Source organism: Ptychodera flava, chromosome 7, assembly GCF_041260155.1.
Source record: "Ptychodera flava strain L36383 chromosome 7, AS_Pfla_20210202, whole genome shotgun sequence".
Classification (NCBI taxonomy): Eukaryota; Metazoa; Hemichordata; class Enteropneusta; family Ptychoderidae; genus Ptychodera; species Ptychodera flava.
In genome coordinates this window covers 34,724,254-34,742,696 of record NC_091934.1, presented here as the reverse complement: position 1 = coordinate 34,742,696, position 18,443 = coordinate 34,724,254, and the positions used below count along the sequence as shown (strand labels likewise).

Below are 18,443 nucleotides of genomic sequence, written 5' to 3'. Positions count from 1 at the left end.
ATTAGACCTTTATCAATCCTTTCAATCTGTAAGTCCGCAGTTGATTTGTGTTTACTCTGGGCGTACACTGCATGTCAGTGTAAACTTTAACCATCACTGCACAGTTCGTTCATTCACGTCACCGATGTAGCGCATTTGGCTCTATACTCCGAAACTTTGGGCGTTTTTACACTAAAGCTATATTCTACTATATCCAGAGAATATATTCAAACGTAAGCGAACGGATCTGACTCAAAAGAAGTCAACAGAATTTTAAAAATAGTTTTGAGAGACAACAATATAGTCGAGTTACTTCCAGAACTACAATGCAGTGAGCAAAATGAGACACTAAGTGTATATTTTCTAGAGGTATTTGTTTAGCGGAACGCAATCCTTCAAGGGACTCTGTTTACATCAAGCTAGTTCCGAAGTAATCTCTGACCAATAGCAGTCAGTGTTGTGATAACTCCATTTTCCGACGTGCATTTGCATTATTTTGAAGAAAACCAAAGTTGGACCGGAACACATCATGGTAAATGATTAAAATTAAAAGAATTAGCCAGTCAATAAGTCACAAGTCAGTCATGATTCTGTCAAGACTGAAGAAAATGGGTCACGTGTTATAATAGAACTTCACTAATTTTCCTCCAGGGTGGTCTTTGAGTTTAATTTATTCTAAAAGATCCCATTTGAATGGAGATGACAAAAGTACAATGGATTGTGCTTTGTATTCAGTCCAAAGTCCCTCATCCCACTGGGTGGGCGGAGAGACTGTGGTCAGATCCAGGCCGTCATGGCACGTCACCAATGCTCGATCGCTTGATCAATGACTGGCAGCACAAAGCAGTGAACCATGGGTAATGTGTCTTAAAAAAGACATTGCGAAACCCAGTGAAGTATTTTATGGTCATTGTGTTATTGAAGCTTACGCATTTCATTTAAGATCGACAGAAGACCACTGAGAGACACACCAAGGAAGTAGTCAACTGGAATATCGAGACTCCTTTTACAATGAGAAGAAAGGAGTATTTCCCACATATTTTGTAATCGTCATCGCTGCCACGTCGATTGTCTCAACATTAGCAGACGTCTCCCCCTTCTTGGATATGACATATGCGTTTAAGACGGGCGAGACCATCTACTGGCCGACAGCAAGACCCTTCGAATTAGAGATTGTGCAAGCTGGAGAAAATGATCGATTCGGAATATACATAGAGAGGAATAACTTCTGTGCAGGTGAACACGGAGGGACGCATTTGGATTCTCCCTCTCATTTTATGGAGGTAGGAGACGTGCATGTTGGCCAGCTGAAACCATATGTTTTTTTGATATTTTTCAACAGTTGACACAAGATCACTCGCACACATCAATTTTTACCCTTCTGGTGTCTTTTATTACCGTTTGATATGAATCCATCAGCAAGGCATTTCAGTGTAGCAATAGACGGGTCAGAGTCTTATGAAATCCGCGAGGAGAAATTGTATATGCATTCTGAGCTCTGTTTTAAATGAAATGATGAAATCACATCCGATATTTTGCTTCATATGCCATTGAATACCGTTTGCGAAGGCCAACACAAAGTAAATTCGACACAGCTGCGAATTGAAATTCCTGGAGGCTTTTTTCCACAGAAAGTCAGTCATGTTTCTCATAGCCACCAAGGGACTTGCCAGAGAGAGAGAGAGAGAGAGAGAGAGAGAGAGAGAGAGAGAGAGAGAGAGAGAGAGAGAGAGAGAGAGAGAGAGAGAGAGAGACTGTATTGGTAATTCATTTACAGGGAAAATAAAATAGGAAGGAATGCCAATTGTTATACTTTGTTTTTACTGCGGCCCTCGTAATGGTAGCTACCGATACTTATTGTTACTGACATAGGGGCGCAATAGGGTCCACGAAGTAGCACTGGACACCTTAATTGGACCGGCAGTCAAGCTAGACATCAAAGATAAGGCAGACGAGAATAGCGATGCCGAGTTGACCGTTTCTGACATACAAGACTGGGAGAAAATCCACGGAGAGATACCAGATGACGTCATCTTGTTGGTCTACAGTGGTTGGGGAAGTCGATGGCCAGACAAGGTACACTTCTTGTATACATATCCTAGTCTTTCCGGTTTAAAATGTCTATGTAGACTGCAGTATTTGATACCATATTCGAAAAGCAGTGTTTCAATATTGTGACTGTCCTGTATATCAATTTAAATCTTTGTCAAGCAAAATTATGCGATGGGCAGCTCATCTGCCATGTAAAATGAGATGTTAAATACGATTACAATTTCACTTTTTTGTAGTAACGTGCTCCGGAATTGAGAGACTGAAACTTTCGTTCAAGTTTTCCTTGTGGTAACTTTAGACGATTCCCTTTCCGAAATCAAGAATAAAAAATTAGGAATCACATTGAGAAATTTGGTGCTACAGAAACAATACACCTTGTATATTTCATGACACTTGAAATTCAAATTGGCCACCACACCTTTTTTGACTCGGTTGGGAAAAATAACTTTTCGATTTTCACAAAAATAAGTGGGAGCTTCAAAATGAACCCCACAAGTTGTAGACCGAATAAGTATCGTAAATGTTTTAAGTACGAATATCTGTCCCCGATGCTACTCTATCTTATCATACACCTACATTCACGTGCCTTTGTAAAGCTATGGGAGAAAGCGCCCTCAGATCCGTACATTTTTTTACGTATCACACCCCGGCCCGGAGCGCGTTCGATTAATACGATCATTATCGTGATTGGCCAATCATGATTGTTATCGTGCGTTCGAACATGTCCAATAACAATAATATTTACGGCCACGCACAACATGATCTGACCCAGCAGACGTTTTCCTAATCTCGCACTGGCTCTGTATACGAATGGAACGTTTGCGGATAGCAACGCGCTTAGTAACCAGAATCGAGGTAGTTCAGAAATGCACGCGATTGCCCATATTTGGGCACTGGACCGGGGCGTGATACGTAAAAAAATGCAGGGATCAGAGGCCGGGGCGTGATGTCGCCTCTGTTATTAAAATATAAAATACCTTGATTTACTACGAAATTTGAAAAAAAAATGTTTATTTGTTCAGAACACAGTGCTGGGCGCACTGTACCGAGTACATGTATAGGAGTGCATGTAGACACTCAGTGTGACAGTTTTCGGACAGGGTAGTGAATTTCGCCCAAAGCCGTTTCATAAATGACGAGCAGTACGAAATCTTATTACTCGAAACTTTATCGTGTTTATCCTCAAACTGTTAACACAATGGAAGTGGTATTTAGGGGTCAAAGTTGCCAAATTGTTGACCCCATGTTGAGTGCGTAGTATCGGACTGCTATCGCAGTAATGGGACGTCGTATTTGGAATGTGATTATAGGGGCTAAATATGATATTTTGAAACTTCGAACCCCCGATTTTCAATTTCGATGTGTTTAGAAAACTGTTTGTAAAAATGTGGTGATAAATTAGTTACGTTTAATCCATGTACGACGCAACTATATTTCGACGTGTATATCGGACACGGACTGTCTCTGTGTGTTACTTCCGACACTTTGAATCGTACGGTGTGGCTAACTTCGCCAAGTTTGTAGCGCCCGAAATAGCTTCTACCGAAAAAACTACAAAACTGTCACAGCACGGGTCACTCATGACTTAATATGCTGTCATATGACTTGTAAAACGCTATCGAAGTGAGTACAACGAACAGCATGTCATTAAATGTCCGAAAACTGAGGTCGTCTGAAAACTGTCACACTGAGTGTAGGTACAATAAACTTTTCAACATGACAAAGATTTGACGGAAACTTTTACTGATGAACTTGAAGGCGTCGCTACGTATGCTGCAGCTCTGCAGAAATGCATCAACACAGAGGGCAGCCATGTCAACTGAAAACATGATCGTGATAGCCAGTTTTGTTTACAACCTCGATTTCAAAAATGATGTCACATATATCATAATCATGATCGTGCAAATCGAACGCGCCCCCCGGTGCCCAAATACTAGTTTGGGCACTCGCGTGCATTTCTGAACTACCTCGATTCTGATTGCAACGCGCGTTGCTATCCACAAACGTTCCATGCAAAGCCAGCGCGAGACGTCTGCACGTCTGTCTCGCTCAGATCGTAGTTGCGCGTGGCGCGCGCGACAGTGGAGCCGCGACATCGGCTTTCATTTCTAAATTCTAGTGAATCCTGTGTATACTAAGTGCGTGCCTGTTCAGTATAAATTGCAATAAATTGACATCACGCTTTTGTCCTTCTTAGGGACGATTCAGAATTTACTTCCGGGGGGGGGGTGGAGGATTTTCAGGGGGGGCCACCCATTTTCCCAAGAAAATTTAGGGGGGCCAGACAAAAATACCACAATCTTTTAGGGGGGGGGCCAAGGAAAAAAAACATCAATTCAATATTTACCCAGAATTTCTGATCTCTACAAAAGAGAACCATAGACGCTACCTGGGTGACAGATAAACTCAACATGTTTAGTTAAACTCCTTTAGCTGCAAATTCGGTAATATTCACAGTGGTTGTTTTATGCATCTACTGCAGTATCTTGTTCTCCTCCCTGAAGCGTTATGAAATGTCCAGTATTTAGCATGTCAACACAAACCATACAGTGAACAGTCAGGGTTGTTTTTGTTGAAAAGAGGTCTCAAGTCCAGACTAGAATTCATTTATCAACAATAACAATGGTCATTTATGTTCACACTGGTATGTTGCTAAATACAGCATTGGGTGTTCTATGTAGTGATAGAATAACAAACAAATGCTGATACACAGAGATGAACATTGAACAAATGCTAAAAATTACAGCAAATGTCTTTTAAGGTTGGGTTTACCTTGTAGCTTGTAAAGCAGTTGAAAGTTGCATGATAAAGAAGTGTTAATTTATGCAAATGTATGCAAATCACCTGATTTCTTGGCTTCTTTTGCCTCCCAATTTCAAAATTTCCAACGAATTTAACTCCACTCCGGCTGGGTCAAATTTTCTGAAATTTCACATTATGTTTTCATTAATGCTATATAACACAACAACTATCAATTGGTTTCGTTTGGCAATAAAGCTCTTACATTTTTAATATGAGGCATTTTGAATAGGAGGCATTTTAATTTTGCTGATCATGATTTTAATCAATTATTAGAGTGTCAGTCTTTAAACCCTACAATTATGAAGATGGATAATGCCAATAAAATAGTTGTTTTTTTCTACATGAATACTTTCCTTTCAAGTGAAATATTACATTTCAGAAAATACTGTCTAGTTTTCGACTTAAATTAATTTTTATCATTAATACAAAATTGAGGTTTTTTACCCCAAATATACACCCATTTCATCCTTTGAGTAAACTACTGCTACTGCTACTCTTCTTTTCTGCTCCTTTTTTCTATGTTTCATTCTCATCAATTTTACCCTTTCTAAATTTTTTAAATGTTCTACATAACTTTTTACAGTGCTTACATCTACTATAAACTTTTTGAAAATAAATTTATGGCCGTCTCATCTTCAAGGTGCTTTTCAGCGAATAGGTTTTAATGTTGAAAATAAAAATATTATGTATTACTGTCAAAAATATATGGTGAAAAATTTACAAAAGGGTTGATTTTCCAATAATCCTGTATGTGCATCCAGAAGATCATGTGGCACTGCACCAATGCTATGGTGTCGATTGTTGAAATATTGTGTACACAAGAAATTTGCTGTAGTCCAAGAAGTGATCTCAGTGTGTATGAGGCTAGGAGAAATGTGGATAGGCTTACACATTGTGTATTGATGCTAATACTTTTGTGTCCCATTCATTCTGATATGTATAATCAAAGATTTCAAAGTGGCGGCTGGCAGAAAAGGCAAGAAAACAAATTAACATGTATTGTTTCGTGTCATCTGAAAACATGCGCATCATGACTATTTTAAATTAGAGTTTGTTAAAAAATTTGAAATATGAATGCTCTGTCAATTTTGAAAAATACTGCTGACAAAATGTGAATTTTGACTTACACGGGGTTATCTGCATTTTAATATGAACATTGGATTGTGAATGGAATGAGCAGAATAACATGTGAATTCATGTTTTGGATAAGGTGTTTTGTTCAAGAAATGTTCTAAAATATTCCTCAGCATCGTTGCTTTCAGTGGCAGCTACTTGGTTTTATGACAACCAAATTAGAAAAAAAGAGAAAATTAAAAACAAGTTGCTTTCACCAATTTTAATTCCTAATGTTTAAAACTTTCACCGTGAGTCTGCAAATATTCAGCATCATCAAATGAAAATGTATGCTGAACGCGTGTGCATGTACATGTACATCTCACTTTCCAGAAATATCTGGATATCTGCAAATGAGATGTACCATTAAACTTCAAGATATATATCACTTTGCCAATTATCTGCTCCTCTGATTTTCTGTTCACCATTTCTAACTGACATCTTTGCTTGTCTTTGTGTGCATCATATGTATCAGTGAGACATAACGAAAAAAGTATTCATATTTAGTAATTAACTTTTCTTCAGAAATTTACAACCAGATATGTTTATTGCTACCCTTTTCAAAAGTGTGCCACTTGCAGTCCCTGCAAATCATTCTTTTTATAGTCACATAACCCTGAAATGATTTGTTATATCATCGATTAAATGTCCACTACAGTTCCTGCAACTTGTTAGACTGGATATGTCTATAATGTATAAGCATGCATGTATATATTAGGGGGGGGGGGCCATGGAAAAAAAACAGGAAAGATGAGGGGGGGGGCATAGATTTTTTCTATAATTTACTAGGGGGGGCCATGGAAAAAAATCACCGAGAAAATAGAAAATCCTCCACCCTCCCCCTGGAAGTAAATTCTGAATCGTCCCTTACACCTCGATTTTCAGCATGGATCTCTGTTGGTCACGTAATAGTACACATGATGCTTTGCGCGTTCTAGAATTGTGCAGGTAAACAAATGACGTCATTATGTATGTCAATCCGCGACGGGAAGCGGCTATCGCATTTATGAAAAATTGACACAAATGGCGGAGAATTTTTGATAACGCAGGCATTTTTATCGCCTAAACAATGTTGAATATTATGTAAATTACATATTTATCATTCCATATGGTATGATAAAACCTTTACGTCCCTGATACTGCTTTTGCGGCCCTTGGTCGTACGGCGTACGGGCCCCCGCACGCTCGGGCGCTTCCGCCGTACGATCTCGGGCTGCAAAAGCCGTATCAGGGCCGTAAAGATTAATAATACACTCAGTGTGACAGTTTTCGGACGACCTCAGTTTTCGGACATTTAATGACATGCTGTTCGTTGTACTCACTTCGCTTCGTATTGATAGCGTTTTACAAGTCATGTGACAGCATATTAAGTCAGGTGACGCTGCTGTCCCGTTTTGGATAATTTTTTTGTTTTGTTTTTGTTTTGTGTTTTTTTTTTGGTAGAAGCTATTTCGGGCTTTTAAAACTTGGCGAAGTTAGCCACACCGGACGATACTAGGACGATGACTAGCAACTTTGACCTCAGAAAACCCTACACGTACTGGCAAATCTGCCAGAAAAGGGTAAAAGAAGATACTGTGCATTTATCTTTTCAATATTATCCATTCTTCTTGCCTGATAAAAATAAAATTCGAGCATTTACGACAATTGTAAAGCAGGTACTCTTGTGTATGCTTTTTAGGTTTTTCTTTTGCGAGATAGATGGATATATAGAAATATAATTCCTTTCGATTTAAAAATAATGATTTCACCTGTAGTCCGGGATTAATGAATCTGACATTGACTTTATACACGGTTCCTGATCACAAGTATAATACCCTCAATAAAGAAGCTATGAAATGTATTTTAACATAAATTACTTTTAATAACTTGACCATCAAGATATTCATGACGTCTCCCTCTGATAAAGGACGCAATTATTTATGGTTGTCCCTTGAACTTCATATGAGCGAACAACCTATTGTTGTCGGATGAATTTGATTGTCTTTCAAAAAGCAGTAAGCAGCTTACAATATAATGCTCTGACTTTATCGAACACTTTAATTTCCAATAGAAAGCCTTTTTAGGAACAGACACAACGACACATCACAGCTTCATTTCCCTGGTATCAATCCCGAAGCTGCCCAATGGCTTGTCGACAACAGAAGGGTAAGTTCGAAATTCTTAATTATTCATTAAGGTAGCACGCGACTCGAAAGCGAAAATCTTAAACTTCTGCCCAAACTTTTCTCTATGAAACTTTGAACCATACTCACACAAAGTCAAGAATAAAAAACAGGAGTCACCGCACAAAGTTTGGAATTAGAGAAGCATGTTACTTTACATGTATTTCAAATTCAAAATGACCGCCACCCCTGTATTAACTCTGTGGGGAAGATATTTAAAAGAAACAAAGACGGTGAAAATTTTCTTCCTCTAAGAGCTTTAAATGAGCCCCCACGAGTGATAGATCAGAAAAGAATTACAAATATTTGAGAGTACGAATTAATATCTGTTCTGGAGGCATTACATTAAAAATGTCATGACAAACACATAACGAGAGGTTAATTTCATTTAGTATGATCATCATTGTTATTTCTTCTGTGCTCTATGGAAAAATGAAAAAATACCGTTGAAGAAGTTACAATGTACCCGGTACAGAACAAAATACATTCATATGAACGATCGCACAGGAATTCAATGTACGCCAATTTCTATGACTATTCATGCATTAGACTGAAAGATTCGTCGCTCGTGGGCACCCTACCCTGGGCGCCCTCAAGTGACGAATCTTTGAGTCTATTCATGCACGTATTTTATTCAAATTCAGCGTTTCGCCTATTAAATGTATACTGCCTAACACTCTTTCAAAAAGGCAGTGAATGCATCTCTTGTAAATAAGCACATTCTGCTTCTATTCCGCGTGAGCAGTTATTATAATTTTGGTGGTAAAATCGAAAGGTATGGGTAGCTGAAAGTAAAAAGACTGCAAACTCCAATATAAGATGTTTTAATAACATATTGTAACATTGACCCTTTTCATAAGTCTAGCGCCCTCCTGTGGCCACTGTGAATTTGAAGTCAAAGCGAGGCCACTGTGGAAAACCGTGGGCAGTGGCTAGAGGGTTTTCCCCAGTGGCCTCGCTTTGACTTGAAATTCACAGTGGCCACAGGAGGGGCGCTAGACTTATGAAAGGGTCTATTGCCTTTTTAAAGATAAAAGCTGTTGGTATTGATACCGCCTCCCTTGATTGCGGAAAATGTACGACGGTTCAGACACATGAGATTCTATTTGAAAAAATATACCGGGTAAGTATTACCGGGCAATGTATTAATCTAAGTTGTCGCGGAGTCTCTCTGGGGAGGGGGAGGCTTGAACATCAATGTTGTTTGATAAATAACTGTTTATAAAGATTAACCATTACATGGGTTGCATACTTCTAGATGCAAATTAACAACCCTTGTTTATATTTGAATATATTTTACTTGGAACAGTGCAGAAGGATAATTACAGTGCTTGTCAGTAAAAGGAGAGTTTTTAAGCCCTTTGTACCCTGACTTTAAAATAATCTGATCGGGTCGCGGTTGCCGTAAGCAATATTTTAAATCGTGCGACTATACACCAGTACATACTGTGATGGTTTTGTGCCAAAATGGCTTTTAGGGTAGTGAAGGACTTAAACTTTTGCTCAAAATTTCCTTAAGGAATCTTTCAACCATTCACTTTCAAAATCATGAATAAAAATCGAGGGTCACCGTGCAAATTTTGGTACTAAGGAAATAAATAACTCATGATTTACCGATGTTTAAATTAAAAATGGCCGCCATCCCTTTGTTAACTCTATGTAGAAAAATAAAAAATTCGAAAAAGTTTTCTTACACCAAGAGCTTAAAAAAGAACCCCCACATGTGATAGATCTGGAGAGAATTGTAAAAGTTTGAGAGTCCAAATTTGTGTTCCCTTAGGCGCGTTCTGCGTAAAAACAGCTATGCTACCTTAAATGGCAGTCTTCAATCCAATATCCTCGAACTTAGTGTTCCTTAACATTGACTTTTTATGTAATTTAGTTAGTCTTTTGTTCTTCTTTGAAAGTTGTGCACAGTTCCATAATTTGACCAGAATTAGAGCTGATCACAAACCTGTCCATTTAGAGTCTATCTCACTCTGTTGCCTCCGTTTTTCCTGTACTATTCTACGCCTAATAAGGTAGAGTGTGTTTCGGGGACAAGTTACGGGGCAGATTTCCATGTCTATTACCTTTCTAGTCTTTTGCCTTTGTGGACTCACTTCGGAGCTTGCTAGGAAAACTCAGTTTTTATCATCTGGTTGCTCAAAAAGTCCAACTTTATTCCCCTATAGAGTAAGCACAAGGTGTAGCGGCTATTTGGAACTTAAATACTAGTTTTTCTCTAACTGTAAACTTGTTAGAGGGTGTTCCAAACTTGTATTCTTTTATACCCGTATAGTGCCAGGTTTTTTTCATGGAGCACTTAATTATTTTGGGGGGATTTTGAGGGAACCATAAAACATTCTGTATGGGCTCTGAGGCAAAATGCTATCTTGTTCTTCTTCCAAAGCACTTGAAAACATCGCCAAACTTGATCAATTGCCGGCGAATCGGTGCCACCGTATACGCAGTGCCCATTGGAATTCATGATGGCAGTGGAGCTCCTACGCGGGTCTTCGCCACTGGGTGGCGCAGTGATATTCCGGAACCTTGCAACATAGAGGCAGGCGGTCCGTCTCCTAATTGGACATGAGTTACCACTTTAAGGAAAATGAAACCATCTATTGGCCGGGCTCAAGACCATTTGAATTAAACATCGACTTCCGTGGAGAAACAGAAAGGGGAAATTATTACGAAACCAACAGCTTTTGTGCAGCTGAGCATGGAGGCACTCACATGGATGCACCATCTCATTTTGTTCGGGTAAGAGAATAGGAGTGTTGAACGAGACACCCACACTCATCAGATACCTTAGCCTAGTTATCTGATGAGTGTAGGTTCTACCTACACGAAACTGACCAGTAATACAACGCCTACCTTTAAACTGCCTTAGTTCCCGTTAAAACTACACTAAATATATATATATATATATATATATATATATATATATATATATATATATATATATATATATATATATATATATATATATATATTCCGTAGAAAACCTAGTTTTTCTGAGGATTGCAAGATCAAGATCAGTGTTTTCTCTGCATGTTCATTGACAGGGGCACTTTGTGCCCCATTCATCAAAATTATATGTAGAGGGTAGACTTGACATATGAGGGAGCAGTCACTTTTTATATTGATTTTGCCTTCCTAGTAGGAAGCACTTCCCCGATATACCCTATTAATAGATAGATAGATAGATAGATAGATAGATAGATAGATAGTAGATAGATAGATAGATAGATAGATAGACATCATACATACATGTAACACACACATACTTTTATGGATACTTAAATGACAGTGCAGCTGGCGTTCGTTTCATAACTTCTGTCAACCACGCAAATCAACTTTTCATGGAGAAACACTAAGGTATCCTCTGTGATGATCACGCTGCATTTCATCCTCAAGTTACTGTATGCTTCCCTAACCTCGTTTACCACAGGGAAAACCTCGGGTTCACGACGTGCCCCTCGACGCTCTTATAGGGCCAGCTGTGAAGATTGATATAAAGTCAAAAGCGGACGAGGATTCATTAGCTGAGATGGAAGTTGCCGATCTTGAAGACTGGGAAGAGGCTAATGGTCGTATCCCTGATGACGTCATAGTTATGGTGTACTCTGGCCGGGGATCCCAATGGCTTAATAGGGTATATGTCATGACAGTTTGAACTTAATTCTTGGTGCGTGTTTTGTGGTGTTAACCCATATTTTAACAGGTTAAATCACAAATCACTGACCAGAACTGTTTTACAGAAAAACTTTGGGGTTTTCCAGCTTGGGTTTTCACACTAATACACCGAAACGAACAGAACTTTTAAGTTTGTGGCATTTGAGATAGAGTATAAAGACAGGTATATCAAAAATAACACCACATTTCGAAAATTGGCCAGTATTGCAACCGAGACCTTAACGTCACGCGCGATACTATGTTGCATGTCGTCTGCTTTCCGATAGCGATCGGCAGACTGCATCATACGGTACCGTTATTACACTTTACGTATCATTCGATTATCGTGATTGGCTTATACATAGTCAGATGACATATTCTAAAAGGTGGTAAAACATGGTTTAGAAAACCCTTGCCCACTTTCTGAGATGATCTTGATTGCTGCGGACGTACGTGGGTTCAGAAGGCATCTTTTCTACACTCAACAAATTGACGTGAACTGGTAGCCTACTAGAAAAGCGTGCGTACGACCCCCAATACATGCATACGAGTCGACACGTATTTCCGGTTGAATTAGACGATATTAGGTCGTGTAAATAAAATTCTTTGTTTGCTGTCCTTAGATTTTTGAAAAACCTACCAGCCAGCCAGCAAAAAAAAACAAACACAGAAAAAAAACACAACATAGATCAATCGCATAAACTTTAACTTTCCCATCGGTTTATGGGTCACAAGTATGAAAAATAATCTGTTACATTTACAATGTAGTGTTTCTTATGCTCTTCATTAAGCACGTTGAAAGCAATGCTTGGAAACAAAGGTTATACTTGTATAAGTACAACAAGCATACTTAGAGTTAGGTGACTGTGAGTCTGAACAAAAATTCCATAATAAACAATGGCAATAAACACTATACCAGTACAAAATGTACAACATGTACAGTGTGATAGTAATCAACTGGTTGTGTTACGAAGATCTATAGTTTGTCTCTGACGGAGGTTTATGCACTAGGTGGTCATAGGCGCCAGTAAAACTATTAATTAAAATAACAAGATCTCAATTATGAATACAAAGCATATTTGCGACAAATGTAAAAAGATGCAAATTACGTATTACGAGGATGTTTACGAAGTTTTGAAGAGTTCAATTTTGCAACGTGTCTCAGTGACAATTGTATGTTAATTTTGACATGTAAATTTAAGATCGAGACCAGTATTGATATTTACAATTGGACTTATATTTTCATCTTTAATTCATATCTATCATATGATCCAAACCAAGCCTTAAACATAACGTTTAAAATCCCATTCTAAAATAATACGGGAAAGGGAATACAAAGGACAAGAGAGAAAAATACAACAGACAGGGCAGGAGCACAGAACGACCAAAGAGTAGTCCGAGGCATTTGAACAATTGGAAAAGCGTATCTTGGGCGACGGCACCTGTCAAACTTGTCTACCGAGAAACTTTAAGTCTGTATAGTACCAACGAAATCTGAACATCTCGTGTTGCCAAGCGTACCAGTACCTCTCAGCAAGCTAAGACAAGCCCATGAGTAAAAGCAGGCAAAGATAAAGTAAAGAGATAACACGAGAAAAAAACAGGTATTAACAGCTGTTTTGACAACTGTACACTATGAATTTCAAAATGTTGGGTAAGCTTAGAACAAAAAGGTGTTCTTGCAAAACCTGAAAATTCCAAATATTAAACTGCAAAAGTTACTGAGTATAACAAAGTATGTAGTTGTCACTCAGAAAACAAATGCTAAACATCTTGGTAAAAGGTGAAACTACTATCTCTTCCATAAAATTACAATTTTTGCAGTAAGAAGAGTGGGTAGCTGAACAAATCATAACAGCCTTGAGTACAATCCTCCTTTTAAGTGTCAAATAATACTAGTCCTGAGCACTGTTTCTGTTGAGTTAAATGCTCCATTAGCTGTAACTTTAAAGGCTATTTATTCTGAATTTCGAGTATCAACTTCTTGTTAGCCGACTTCCAATAGCGCTGATCTCGATATCAGGTTGTTACTATAAATATAGCTGCACGCGCGACTTCAGACACCGCTGCCTGTAATTCGGACAAATTTTGTTATTGCATGCGCGGTCGTTGTTAAGCAGCTTGTAGTATGAGCCATAAATTCATAAGAATTAATGTGACTTTTTGTGTGCATTTTAACACTAGCAGGTTTTATTTTCATCGTTCTTGCCGAAAATGCGGACAATATTTATTTTTGCATATTGGGCTAATGAAAGAAAAATGACGTTAAGTGATCAGCGCTATTGCATAATAATTAAATGCCAAAATTCTGCTTCTAAAGACTGCAATGCCGAATGGCCATTGCTATTTTGAAAACTGAATTCTAATCCGGACTTATAAAATGACCAAATCGTTTTTTAGCAGAAAAAATGTTCAAAGTAAGAGAAACTTCAACAGCGTACGAACTATTTGGAGAATTCAACAACGAACATTTCACCGGCGGTACCTGATTGCCCCGGTGCAGATCCAATATCGTGATCAATCGTGATCAATCGCGGATCGCGGAAAAGCTGGTTGAAATTCAGTTCGGTTCCTTATTCGAAGCTAAACCAGTCAAGAATTGTTTTCGATCCGTCTTGTATGGAGACCAAAACAATTTCACGCACTTCCGCCGATTTCAAAACTTTGAGGGAGAAATCACCTTATGAAACGGTCGATCGATCTTCACTTACATTAGACTGCAGTCCGCTACAACAGGAGGTGCACATGTACACTTTACGTACAGCGGTTGATGTACCCCTTTACGATAGGTAATCTGATTGTGTTGAAACGATATCGCACGACATTTGCGTTTTTGCGACATTTAATTAAATTGGTGCGACATTGCGAACAAAGGAAGGGCACATCGCGTCGTATTTTCGAGCATACCATCTGTGTTTGTTTTTCAGATTTCGTTCAAAAACCTACCCGCACGCGGACGGCAAACAAAGAATTTATTTTACGGCGCCTTGTAGTGATTTAAGTATGAGAACGTGTTGCTATAGTTACAATTAGTCTTTGTTCTTAGATATTATTTGAAATCAATTTAGGTATTACCATCAGGAAGTGCACGGACAGCGGCTACTCTCTGCTTGTGACTACGTTCTGCTGTGACCGCGATTTCTACACATAGGTTCGGGTCCTGATTTTTTCTGTGTAACAAAATGATGTGTTGCCTGCCCTTGGACTGGCGTTCGTGACGGTAATATTAGCAGCTCGCATAAGGTACTATCCATCTACTACCTTATGAGCTGTTAACGAGTTATTTGGTCAGGGCGATAAGCCCCTACGTTTGTGATCGGCAGAACAAATTAATGATGGGGATTAGGGAGGGCAATTAACAGATATATATGCCGTTCATACACAGGACTGTTTTCTTTGAAATACTATACAGAGATAGCTAGGGTAAAGTAACAGGCACACACTAGACATGGGTAAGACTTGTATAATGAAAAAAAGTTTAATACATGTGGCGTAACTTGCCACAATACGGGCACATCTTTCGAAAACGATGTGCGATGTCGGCCAAATTTCGTGTAAGTATGCCCGAGTAATGATTGCAAATATACAGTGATCAAATTGGTCATGACACTGAAATGACAATGCACAATTAGAACACGCGTGACTTCTCACTTACTATCAACACAATTGGATCTAATTGGGGATAATTGGATGGTAAAGTAATGTCGATTTTATCTGCAAATGTAATCTCATCTGCTTTTCTTTTTAAGTTTCATACTTGTTTTTGTGAGTACTTTGTAATATTGCAACATTAAGCTGTAGGGCACCTAACACTTTTGAGAACTTTTTAAAATATGAAGATCCAATTATCCCAAATTAGTTCCAATAGTGTTTATTCCCTTTTAACATGTCGCATCATAATTTCAATGTACTGTTATATAAATGATAGCAATAAATGATAGCAATAAACCACCCGAGCGAGTGGTACATTACTAGGTTTTGACCAATGCACTCCATTAATCGATGTCGCTGGTGCATATGTGTCTTCAACTGGTCAGCATCTCGTAGTATACCTGTCACTTTGATTTATTGCTTAAATATGTGACTGTTAATGTTAGATCATTCAACAGTTAAGTCTAGCAACCTATTAAAAATTCAGTGGAAAGAAATATGGTCTATTTCCACGTCTTCTCGAGTAATCGGGCTAAATTAAAGCTGTGGTCAATAGTCCATAGCTTCAGTTGTGTCACATGTAAAGATTTTTCCATCGTTAACAATACATTGCTCTTGAAGTAAGATGATTTAAGCCCCCCCCCCCAAAAAAAAAAGAAATTCTGGCCCTTGACATTCAGCAAAAGTGATGCGGCGACGCGGTTTTCTTTTCTTTTATTCTTTTCCTTTTTTATTCCTAACAATGCTGGTTTGGCTCTATTGATGCAACAGTTACTGTCTTTTATCACTGGCTGCATAATACTTCCGTTTTCCTTTTAGCATTTTTTACATGCAAACAGGGATATCAAGGATAGCTGTAATGATGAGTATGTAACACCCCCCCCCGAAAAAAGCCATGACGCGCAGGCTCTGAAATGACGCCCCCCCCCCCGAAAAAAGCCATGACGCGCGGGCTCTAAAATGACGGGCGCGGTGACCAGAATCGATCTGGGAGAGGGTGGGGCTAAGCACCTTTTAATCTATTCACGCGTAACGAGCAATTTAGCAGTGATCGTTAGGGCGACATTTTTTATTTTGTGTTTCTCATCTCCCGACCGACCGTAAATTTCAGTTCCGACATGAAAATAAAAAAAACGTTTTTATTTGCGCCGCCTCTGAGGCGATCATCCTAGCACAGCACCACCGTCATCAAATTGTGAGATTGCAGCGACTCAGACTGAAAGGACAGAGAGTACAGAACACTGAACTGAAAGACAAGCAATTCCAGTGACGGTGAATGGACAGAACTGAAACAAATATACGGTTTTTTGTACTTACAAATTCTATAGACTGAATGGAACATTGAACTGAAACAAATACAGTTTGGTTTTTTTGGGTACTTGTTTTTTTTATTTCGACCGCCCGCCCTGCCCGAGTATTCCTCTGGAGATGAGAAACAAAAAAAAGTTCACCCTTATGATTGGTATAGGGCAAATTTTCTATTCCCGGTACATTTGTTTTTTTCAGACAGCCTATCTTGGATCAGAAACGAACAATGCATCCCTTCTGCATTTTCCCGGAATTCATCCCGACGCGGCAAGATGGCTAGTTAATAACAGAAAGGTAGGTGAAGCTTTACCGCTTCTAACTCTTTAGTTGCAGGCTCAGCGCATTTACACACGGAGATAGAGGTAGTACTGGGTAACTTCTGCTTAACTAAATAATATGATAATAGGCTGAGAAAGAAATGGAAAGTGTGCGAACATGAAAAATGAGGCATGTCGGGAGTTATATAATATTTTCTCGGAAACTGTGAGTTTTAGGAATTTACGTCATTGTATTTCAGATAAAATGTGTGGGAATCGACACGCCATCGCCGGATCATGGTCAGTCCCAAACACTTGCTAGCCACTTAACATTTTTTAACAACAATATCCCAGGTGAGTCCAGTGTTCATATGTTAGTTTGTGTGCTGGGCTGCGCGGCGCCGAAGCATGCACCGTCATTTTGGGGTATCGTGATGCGTTTGTCCTACAGCAAAAGTTGTGTTGACGATCCGACACACAGACATGTGATAAACACTAAGCCAGACTGTGGACAAAAGACGTAATGAAAATTTCCAGTGTTGTAATAACGATTTTCTTGTTCGATGGATTAATTATGATATTCTCTTGTAAACACCTTAAATGTTGTAAAGTTTAAATGTTTAAAAATTTATAAAAAGTAAAATTGGAGTTGATTATGGCTGTCACCATGATTAATGAAACAACAATTTCTGCTTCAATTTTAAAACCGACAAACCCATATTTATATAGCATTCTCACAATATGTTCTGTTTCAGTTCTTGAAAATGTCGCAAATCTTGACAAGCTGCCTTCAAAAGGTGCCACTGTTTTCGCCATTCCCATGAAAATACACGAAGGAAGCGGTGCTCCGACGAGAATCTTTGCCACCGGTTGGAATCCTGATCTCAATGATCCTTGCAGAGTCGTTGGTGGCGCTTGTCATCCAACTTTTGGCATATCGCTGCTCTTGTCGATCGTTGCTAACATTTTTATCAAACTGGTTTTCTAGTTCGTGCAACACATATTCCTTAGCGTTAAAATTTGAACATAACATGGATTATAAATTTGAAAAGTAATTACAAGGACAGAGTTTAAAATTTGTCATGATACCTTTTTATGTAACATTTGAAGGGTTGTAGTACGTGTTCTTGATATCACTTGGTCACTATAAACCCTATTTTGTTATGATAGCATTGTCTCCGATTGGAAGTGTTGCCTCGTTATTGAGTCAGTGATCTATTGAAACATGTCATTAGAGTATCTTTTGAGAACTACAGATTTACAGTATTGGGAGTCTAATGAAAGCCTTGAGCATAGCAATGCTACAGGTTTGGTCATCGTTTATTACAAGAAAGTGGGGATTGCAAGCGAACCGAATTATTGCAATTGCATCACACATTATATAAGTAACTTTGTTGCAGAAGATAAGCTTAAATCAAATGGATGGATCAAACATATACTGCGGCTATGATTATAA

The 18,443-nt window shown here is 38.7% G+C and overlaps 1 protein-coding gene across 1 annotated transcript; it reads left to right on the top strand.

The window, feature by feature from the left end:
• The first annotated feature begins 919 nt into the window (after window positions 1–919).
• LOC139137386 (kynurenine formamidase-like) lies at window positions 920–18,304 on the top strand. The gene is made up of 9 exons (XM_070705441.1): window positions 920–1,262; window positions 1,852–2,055; window positions 8,000–8,094; window positions 9,142–9,234; window positions 10,504–10,856; window positions 11,548–11,751; window positions 16,929–17,024; window positions 17,248–17,341; window positions 17,743–18,304. The coding sequence occupies exons 5-9, from the start codon at window positions 10,683–10,685 to the stop codon at window positions 17,973–17,975; spliced, it is 801 nt and encodes a 266-aa protein (XP_070561542.1). The 5' UTR covers window positions 920–1,262; window positions 1,852–2,055; window positions 8,000–8,094; window positions 9,142–9,234; window positions 10,504–10,682; the 3' UTR covers window positions 17,976–18,304.
• The last annotated feature ends 139 nt before the right edge of the window (window positions 18,305–18,443 follow it).